This window comes from Emydura macquarii, unplaced genomic scaffold, assembly GCF_026122565.2.
Source record: "Emydura macquarii macquarii isolate MOO-44397 ecotype Brisbane River unplaced genomic scaffold, CSIRO-AGI_Emac_v2 contig_1551, whole genome shotgun sequence".
In the NCBI taxonomy this organism is placed as follows: Eukaryota; Metazoa; Chordata; order Testudines; family Chelidae; genus Emydura; species Emydura macquarii.
Genome location: NW_027131688.1, coordinates 21,191,794 through 21,201,724, shown reverse-complemented (window position 1 = coordinate 21,201,724; position 9,931 = coordinate 21,191,794). Strand labels below are relative to the sequence as shown.

The following is a 9,931-nucleotide window of genomic DNA, read 5'->3' as shown; positions in this document are numbered from 1 at the left end:
AGTGCTCCCTAGTTGTGCTGTGCTTTAGTGCTATTCCTTTTGATTCCAACAGGGTTATGAGTAGCAAACATCTTAGCTAGGAAGTTAAGTGGTGCAAAACGGATTTAGTAGGGTTCTTTGTGCCTCAGTTTCCCAGGATGTTCAATGGGAATAATAATACTCACAGAGGTGCTGTGATGATGAGTTTGTACAGCTCTTTAGAAATCTAAAGTACTGTTTAAATGCTAAGTACATGGCCTGTGTGCCTTCTTTGTTACAATGACCCATTAGAGACACTGGCTACAACTATGCTGCTCAGGAATGTTGGATATGTGCTACTATGGGTACTTTTGAAAGCTTTTCACAAAGATGCAGTAACTCATCTTTTTTGCTGTTCCTCTCTGAAAGGAGTTGTTTAGATACGTACCCAGGCTATTCCTGCTCGACCCCTTGTTGCCTAAGACCTTGATCTTATAATTGACTGGGTGGATCTGCTTTCCCTTGCCTCTGCAACAGTCTTGCAAAATCTAGCATTGCTCATCTGGTCCTAAGGGGACTTGATACAACTTGTCGTAATTTGATGCATTAAAGCATGACAGTGCAGTTGCAACTGGCACTAATTGGCATTATTTTTGGCAGTCTCTGCAGAAAGGCCAAGGGCTGAATAGGCTGCGGAGATTGAACACCTGTATATTCTAACCCCTGCAAAAGCCTCTCCGTTATAAGGGTGAGGCACGCTGGTGGGTCACTGGGAGGAAAACTTGTGCTGCTGTTGCCTGTGATGTAACTGATCTATGAATAAACAGAGGACTTCTATGTCAAGGGCTATCCATCCAGCATCTTTTACAAGCACTATACTTGGTTTAAAGAACAAAACCCCACCCCATTAGAGTGTGTTGTCAGACTATGTAACAACAGTACAGTTTGTCCCAAGTCTCCATTTATCAGATTAGGCACCATAGACCCATCAATAGGCTGCACAACAGGCTGTACAACAATCCCTCCATGACTTCACAGTAAGGAACTGGCCTGACTTCAGACCCATAGTAACATATTGATGGAAGCCTTTATGTTTACCCACATTAATCACCCAACAGCCTGGGAGAGGGCCATCCACAGGGACTCACAGAGGCAACTTTGACCTTTAACCTTTTGCAGGCTCATTACAATATGCTGTACAGGACCCACTGCACACCTCTCACACAATAGGAGCTTTCTAGTAGACTGGAGGGGTAGATTTCTGACACATTTGGTGGAAATGTATAAAAATTAAATTTTTAATGGGAGCAAGTCCAGCTAAAGTTGTGACTGACACAGCTGTTTGTGTGATGGTAACATCCAGTGTGCTAGGCGCTGTACACAAATACTGGAAGACATAGTCCCTGCCCCTAAGAACCTACAGTCTAATAAATCCTAAATATTTTTCTGGCCATGGGTAACATCTCATGCATTTGTATTTGGCTCAACCTAGGACCTAATCCAATTCCCACTGAAATCAATGTGAATCTTTCCATTGATGCTAATGGGAGCTGAATCAGGACCATAGCTCTCCATGTTTCTAACGTAGCCTGCTACAGCACACTGTCTTATTCTGCTAGGATTTGAGAGAGTCTCACAAGTAGGAATTCCTTTATATTCAGGAGCCAGATCCGATTCCTAGTAAAGTCACCAGAAGAACTCCAGTTGACTTCAGTGGGTATTGGGCCCTGTCCTTAGACCCTCTTTGCACATCATCTAAGTGGACAGGTAAATCTTTTGATCTGACTTCTTTTGGCCCTTTTGGGATTATTATGGAAGCTGTGAATGTTCTGATCACTGTACTGTCTTTATGACAATGATTGCTCAGACCCAGTCATAGTTCATAAATGTCCTCATTCATGATGATGGATTACTGAATCCATTCTTTCACTGAGAGGTTTTTCAATTTCCTTCTTTTGTTTATCTTCTTATAGTGTGTCCCATACCCTTTACTATTTCCATTTTCATGTAACATGGGATAGTAATTCCCCCCCCAGCTGTTTACATTTTAGAAACATAATCACTGATTTTGACGGGTCTTAATCATTAGATACACTGGAATATGGACATGATCCTATGGGTGTTTGGTTGAGCAATGCAGAGTCTGGGAAATGATCGTGATACAATATATTCATGTTCACTAGGGAAGAAGCAACAGAAATGAGCAATGTTCTGCATAATATACCCTCTCTCCTTGCTAAGGGAGATAAGTAGAAGTTTAATACTCACACTGCAGTGAGTAATTGCTGTGGAAAGTGGCAGCTGCACCACTTGAGAGGGCTGCGAGAGCAGGAAAAGCAGATGTGAGAGGAAAGAGAATAAAATAGCCTAGTTTTTTAATATATGTATTTTCAATCTTTCCATAAACAATAACCATGCAGAATGAGGCTGCCGCCTGCACGTACTGGCTCTGCTGACAGCACAAATCACTCAAATTCTGCTGTCTCATCATTAAACACCTTTGGGTGGAATAGAAAATTTGCTAAAAAAATTTAATTCTTTACTTCCAAGCATCCTTTCAAAACCCTAGATTTTCCAAGGCCACCGTGTATTATTCCTATGATGTGGTTATGAAGGCTAGCACTTTTCTGTGTGTATGGAGTTGGGAGTGAAGGATCAGTGTTAACACAGTTAGAACTGATTGCTTTATCTTCTAGTCTATTTATGCAATATACGTGTACAGCAATGCTCCTGAAATAATGGGAAAGATATAGTCAGATGAAAAATCCAGCAATATAGGTTTTATGCTACTGTGAGAGGCATTATTGGCTTTGAGCAGGTCAGTGAATTCTACTATAGGAGCTGCATTTTGTTATCACTGAAGTAATTGGAGGGGAGGAGCAAAGTCTGCATATTTTGGTTATTTCAAGCCATCCTTTCCAGCAAAGGATCTGCATTTCCTGTGTTAATTAGCTTGAGCAATCACTCACTTGTTTTGTTTTTCTGGAAGGCATTTTCAATTACCTCAGCCAATGTCTACACTAGAAAAATAAGTCGACCTAACATAGGTCCACTTTCAGCCACTTCAGTAATTACTATGGTGGCTGACATCCACACTACCCTCCTTAGGTTGGTGGAGTTTGTCCTCATCAGGAGCACTCCATCAACCTAAGAGGGGCAGTGTGGGGAGCTGAGAGACTGGTCTTTCAGCTACGTGCTGGGAGTCCCACAAGATCCTGGAAGGCTGTTCCCTCCCCTCCCCCCACTCCCTATTTTCCATCAGGAGCCAGCCCCTGGCTTCTCCCCTCCCTGTTCCCCACTGGGAGCCAGGGGAAGCTGCTGGGCCCTCCCCATTCCCAGGGGGAAGCCTCTTGCGGCTTCTTGCCCCTGAGGAGTGGGGTCAAGCTGCCCTGGCTTCTCACTGCTCCCACCTGCTCCTGCCAGGGTTCTTGCCCTGCTCCCAGCTGGGAGTGAAGACCAGCTGCTCAGCTCTCAGGGGAGCTTTCTTGTCAATTTCACCACTCCAGCAGAGTGGTGAAATTGACAATGGCAGCCCCAAAGCTGATGTAAGGGGGACACTGTCTACATTGACACTGCATCCCCCTAACTAAGCTGACATAAGCCCTACACCTCTTGTTTTATGATGTCAACATAGTAGGGGAGTTACATTGGTGGGAGGAGCATTTTAGACTGTACAACTCCACTGTTTTGTTGACAAAAGTCAGACATCTGCTGAGGATCAAGATATACAGGTGGATGTCCAATGCATCCAAACTACTCCCTAAATACCCGCATGGACTAAGGATGCCATTGGCTTTTCAACTGAACCTATGCCAACACATGTTCAGGGTGGGGATGTGGAATGACGACAAAGAAGAATCCACATGACAGAATACTGACATCAGCTCACACAAGAAAATCCCTGTGGGTTTGAAGAAGGATGATAGCAAGGAGAATGGCTCTGCCCAGCTCTGCAGGGTTGGAGGAGAATGAAACCATAATGTTATCCCCTTCCTCTCTCTAACAGAATCTTGGCCAAAGAGAGCCTGTTTCCTGCTCCTTCCATTCCCTCCACAGCAAAAAGAGGAGATGACAGCTTGGCCCCTCTGATTTCACTGAAGGACAAAGGGAATACAGAACATTATGGAGAAACAAACCGGTTTTCATACACATGTCCGTTTTTGTTCATCTGCATATTCCTGCCATCCTTATTTAGTTAGATTATTTTTAAAATACCTTGGTTTTTGTACAAGATCAAGAATTTCACCTGTGCTAATATATATGCAGGTGCTTCCTTAACAATTACTACCAGGATACCTGTGAAAATATATTGTTTTGTTCTAGAATTGTGCCATGTTTAAATGAAAGACAAGGCAGAACCAAAGGGCCTCGCTCTGCCACTCTTGGATAGATGTCAGTTCAGAACTTTAAATTTGCTAGATTTGCATTTTCGATCGTATCTGTCACTGGTTTATTTATGCCTATTTACAAATGTATACATCCATGTAGCCTAAGTTACACATATTATATAATACTTTTATAAAAGTGGTATGAAAATTATTCACCACAATGATCTTTAAATAAAAAGATATGTAAAGTGCCAGAGACAATCCTTTTAAAAATATGCTCTAATTAAAACAAGAGACTTGCCCCCCTTCTGCATTAACAGCTCTTTATACTGAAACATTTTCAGGACAATAGCCAGCAGTGCATTTTCACCACAGAAGCTGGAGGCTCTTGGGCACATCCCCTAGCGCTTCAGTTTCAAGTCCAGAGGCTTCAGAAAGTGTGGCAAAGGCAGATTGTCCAGTGCCTCTGGAAATTGCTCAGGTGAAATGCTCCTGATTAAGACACGCATGGCTGTGATGAACAGAGATGGAGGGACTAAACCTGCCAGCCACTGAAATCTGCTCTTTCCTAAAAGGTCCTGCCAGAACTGGTGATTGTCGAGCAGTTGCTGTTTCATTGGAAAGTGGAGTTCCTGAGGCAAGAAGAGGAAAAGGGAGTCCAGCAAGAGGAGCTTGGTGCACATGTTAACTGCTGGGGTCTGAGAAATCTGCTGGAGCAAGATGTCCAAAGGGGTGTTCCCATTGCAGTCATGTAAGCAGGGCGATGCCCCATTCCCCAGCAATAGAAGCAAACACTCGGGTCTCAACAGTTCACAGGCCACATGCAAGGCAGTTTTTCCGCCTTCCATGCGACTGCATCCCCTGCGGTCCAAGTAGCTCTCTCTCTCTCTCTCTGGAAAGCCTCTGATGGCTTTCAGTATTCTGAAGAGGATGTGGGTGCGGTTGTAGCGAACTGCCATGGCCAGGTGAGGAGCTGATAACTGGCAGCAGGTGAAGTTTTGGCTGGGTATGGCCAGGGCACTCTGAGGAAACTTACTCAGTAGGTAATGGGCGTAAGGTTGGTGATTGTGCACCAGGGCATAGAGAAGGGCCTCAGAGGGAGAATAGGAGCTCACCTTTCCACCTTCTTCCCAGTGGAAGGCCTCCATTGTCCTCATGTCCTCCAGGAGCCACACAGGCAGAAGGTCCCTCACTGCCTGGTAAAAGGCGAAGGAGGATTTCTTGCATTGCTTTTGAGACTGGGAACTGTGGCTGCTCAGCCATTTGACATTCCAGGGCATCGCTGAGCTTGGGTTTCAGGGGGGACTTTTTCCCACTGTGTTGTCAAAATGCCTCATTAGGTCCAAGACCTACAGAAACGATTCACAAAAAACAAACAAACCAAAAATGCATTTTAATGATTGGCACAGTCAATCAGGCCTCCCACCCCAGTGAACCTGGGGGCAGCATAACAACACACACCTCTCTCCAGCAAAGCCCTGTTCTTGTTTTCTGTTTTTAAACACTGGTTGTGCTTTTAACCACAGTTACATTCTAACTTTAATGTGAAAGGCAGTGCTGATCCAAATTTATCAGTTCAGCAAACTGAACCGCCAATCCGGTCCAACCTGAAATATTCGTTCCCAAGGCCACAGAGATCTCCTCTCACAGCCCCTGTCCTGTTTAAACTGCCTTGATGCACTCTTCAACCTGGTAGGAGATGTGTCTGATTCACTTTGTTAGTCTCTTGGATGCCAATGGTGCCTTTCCTTCTGAACAAAGCTTTTGCTTTGCCACCTTGGGAAAGGTACGAAGTGGAAAAAACCTGTTTCTCTAGCTTTGTTCATTTCTGGCTCGGGAGAGCACATAGTGTCAGTTGTATGCAAACCGGTAGAGGTGCACTAACCCCCCTCACCCTTAGCGGAATTACAGGCAAACAAAGCAAGGGCTAGATAGGAAATCCAGAGCTGGAAACACAAGCAAACAAATCTAATTTAACAGACGTTACCAGCCTTGGAGGAGTCAAGCTCTTTTCAGATGCACTCTGCTGATAAATCAGGCTGAGCTTCTCAGCCTAGGTCAGGCTAATACCAAGTATGATTTTATAAACTCTCCATACCGCAGCTCCCTGCCCCAACTCTCCCCCGCTCCCCCCTTAACTCAGCTCCCTCATAGCCCCCAATCACTGAGCTGCCTCTCCCTCGCCCCCAGGCTCCGCTCCGCTCCTGTCCCCTCGCCTGCCCCGTCCCTCCCAGCTTCTCCCTTCAGCCTCCCCCCGAATCTCCTCCCCGTCTCTGGTCCCTCTGCGGGCTCTTCCCCCCGCCCCAGCACCCCCTGGCCGAGGCCGGCGCGCTCCGGGTTCCCGCCGGTGGCGGCGCGAGGCGCGCAGCGGGAGGTGATGAGGCGGGCGGCCGGGCGGGCCCTGGGCAGCAGCAGCAGCCGGCGCCGGAGGAAGTGGAGAGCCGGGGCCGGCGGCTCGGCGCTCACCTCTGGCTGGGTGACCGAGGGTGGGGACGGGAGGCTTCTCTCTGGACCCGCTCGGCTGCTTCGCCGGGCCGCTGCCGAGCCCCGGCTTCCAGACGCTGCGGCGGCTGCAATGAATGAGCTGGGGCGGCGCTTCGCCGGAGCCCCCGGGGCCAGCTCCCGCTGGGGCTCGCGCTCGGCTCTGACCGCGCCGGGTCCCGGCCGGGTCCGCCTGGCCCCAAGGCGGGTTGGCTGGAGAGAGGCGCGGACGGGCGGGCGGGCGGCAGCGGCAGCTGCAGCAGCCAAACCTCCGCTGCCGTCTCTGGGCTCTTTTATGCCCCGCGCCGCTCCTCCAGCCCGCTGAAGGTCAGTCAGGACCGGGGAACTGTCCAGCTCCCTCTGATTGGTGGCAACCGAGGCTCCCCCGCTGCCTATTGGCTGCCCCGGGAGGATGGGGCCCTGCACTATTGTTTGCGTCAGGGGGGGGCAAAGTTCCAAGAAACTTGTCGCGCGGCTTTTGGGGCGGCGGACACGGCGAGGCTGGGCTGGGGGAGGGCTAGTGCCAAGGCCGGCCCGGGGGCCGTCACAGGGTGCCTGTCTCGTCCAGACACAGCTCGGCGGAGCTGGGCCAGCAAGCCCCCTGCTCCCCCCTGCCCCGGCCCTCCGCTCTCCCTTCCTCGTCGCTTGCTTTCTGGTGCCAGGGGTGGGACGGGCGAGCGCAGTGGAGCGGGGCTGGCTCTGTGGGGGGGTGTCTCCGCCGCTTCTCGCTCTGATCCTGTCCAGATTTGCTCTTGAAAGGCACGGGGTGAGTTAGGAGGAGGAAAACGCCCGTGAGATCACGTAATCCACCCTCCTGCCAGGGCGGGAGAGGGTCCCCAAAGGAAGACGGAGCACATAGTCGGTGCTGCCCTTGAGCTAATTGCGTCCTTTAAACTGTGTGTGTGTGTGTTTGTGTGTGTGCAGGCGCACCTGCTTGCAGTTAAACTTTTTAATCTTGTTCTTGCCCCCAGCCAGTGCCATTTGGTTGTGAGTATCAGATTTAGAGCAATTTGTCAGTTGTCCTGTGAAGAAGTGTGGTCTAATAAATAGGGACTGGGACTGGGACTCAGGAGTGTAGCACTGCTGTTTGACCTTGGGCTGGTTGCTTGACCAGAGGGTATGTCTACACTGCAAGAAAACAGCAGCGGGTGGCACGTATCTACCCACTTGGGCTCGAAATCCTTGGGATGCGGGGCTATACAATCGCACCGTAGACATTTAGGGCTCCAGTGGGAGCCCAGGCGGGACCCTGCAAGGGGGGGGGAGGGGATCAGTGTGTTGGTGTCTCTAGCTGTATAATGCTGTGAGTGTGTGCCTGTGTTAGGGAGGTAATAATTACACACCTCTGCAGAGCAGATGAAAAGTGCTAAGTATTGTAGCTATAAAACGCTGACCACTGCCTGTCTTCCAGAGTTGTAGTGAGGCGGGATTCATTGATGATTGTGAAGGGCTTTGAGATTCTGGGATGACAGGTATTATATGCAGCTGATAATTATTATTATTATATTAAGTCTACTATTCATTTACCAGCATTATTATTGCTCTTGTGGAACTCTTTCCCCTCCTTACCCTCGAAGGAGAATTATGGGGTGCTTCCTTCTTTTGCTCTGCTTCTTTGACATCCATGTGTTGCAGTCATTACCTTTCAGCCCAGGAGAACTTGATAAGATTCCTGTCCCCTTGGAGCCTGTTAATGTCATTCCTTATTTGGCTGGAGGGTTCATTGATGGCAGATAGGATTTCTCTGTCCTTCTCATGGTGTCAGAGGGTTCCCAGACCCGGTAGCCTGGGAAGCACTGGTTCTGTTCATTACTTTAAACGTTGGTGTTTCCAGCTGTTCCTCATATTAAATACATGTATTGTACACTTGAGGTAGTATTGCCAAGTTTGTGATGTAACATCCCATTTCTTCATGGCTTTCAGTTTATGAAGCCAGACTGAAATGCAGCAGAAGTAGATCATTACATTCTGAATTCCCTTCCTCTAAACCATATGAATAACATAAGCTTGCCAAAAACAACTGCTCCTTTTATTGTCCATATTCTGAATTACTAGGTAGCTAAAAGACCCACATTTAAGTCATAACTCATGTGATTTCTAAGGGGCCTCTCTGCCCATAGTGTGTTAATTCCAAAAGGTATGTAAGGGGCACAGTATGCTATCAACATCAAAACATATAGATACATAATAAAATGGGAGCTAGAGAAGTTAGAAATGTTGGGTAGGAGATAATATACTGAGATAAATGCAAGCTAATATATCTGAGAGAAAATGAAACAAGCTACAGATATTCAATGGGAGAGAGATATGTAGAAGAGACAATGTGAGTCCTGTAGCACCTTAAAGACTAACAAATTTCTGCGGGCATAAGCTTTCATGGGCTGCAACCCACTTCGTCAGATGCATGAAGAGAGATGTAGAAGAGAGATTCCTTTTACTAGAAGCATATGTCCAGCAGTTATCCAATTTGGTTCATAGTTAGGTTTGAAAGGATTAGATTTTTATCAGTAAATGCTGATAAACATCAATTTCACTGTACACACACAAATCAATGAAAATATTTTTTTCATCAATGATAATAAAAATTTACAGATAGGCAAAGTAAGAAAACTGTTGCTTGATAACTTATTAATGTTTGATTTAAGGGTATTTACTCTATATATTTTGACGTGATGTTAACCATTTGTATTTTAATCATTATAAAAAATATGTAATCTCAACATCTGCTATCATTAAACAATTATTGTTTGACACCCCCCCACATAATGTTTCATAACTGTGAAAATTGAAAAAGATAAACATTGAAAAAATGCATAAAATAAAACCCATAATTTAGCATAACTGGAAATGTAAATAGATACAAATTTTAAAATATTTTTTAAAAAACTCATTGATATATCTGCCAATGTGATAAAAAAACAAAAATTGAATTCTGCTGAGCTTATTCATAGTCTTGGGATCATATTGGATCCACTGCATTTCCTAGCATCTCAGGAACAGCGTATCCTTCATCATTTGTATTCAGTCTCATATATAGATCATTTTATTCAGTAAATAAAATTTACTTCCTGCTAATTACACTACACTTACATTTCAGTCCAATCCTATTTATTCAGTCACTGGTTAATTTGAACAAAAGTTCAGGATCAAAATGATAACTTTTA

At 46.3% G+C, this 9,931-nt stretch overlaps 1 protein-coding gene across 1 annotated transcript; it reads right to left on the bottom strand.

Moving 5' to 3' along the window:
* Positions 1-4,384: 4,384 nt before the first annotated feature.
* ANKRD9 (ankyrin repeat domain 9) lies at positions 4,385-6,986 on the bottom strand. The gene is made up of 2 exons (XM_067555026.1): positions 6,753-6,986; positions 4,385-5,635 (listed from the first exon to the last, which is right to left on the bottom strand). The coding sequence occupies exon 2, from the start codon at positions 5,564-5,566 to the stop codon at positions 4,688-4,690; it is 879 nt and encodes a 292-aa protein (XP_067411127.1). The 5' UTR covers positions 5,567-5,635; positions 6,753-6,986; the 3' UTR covers positions 4,385-4,687.
* Between the last annotated feature and the right edge of the window lie 2,945 nt (positions 6,987-9,931).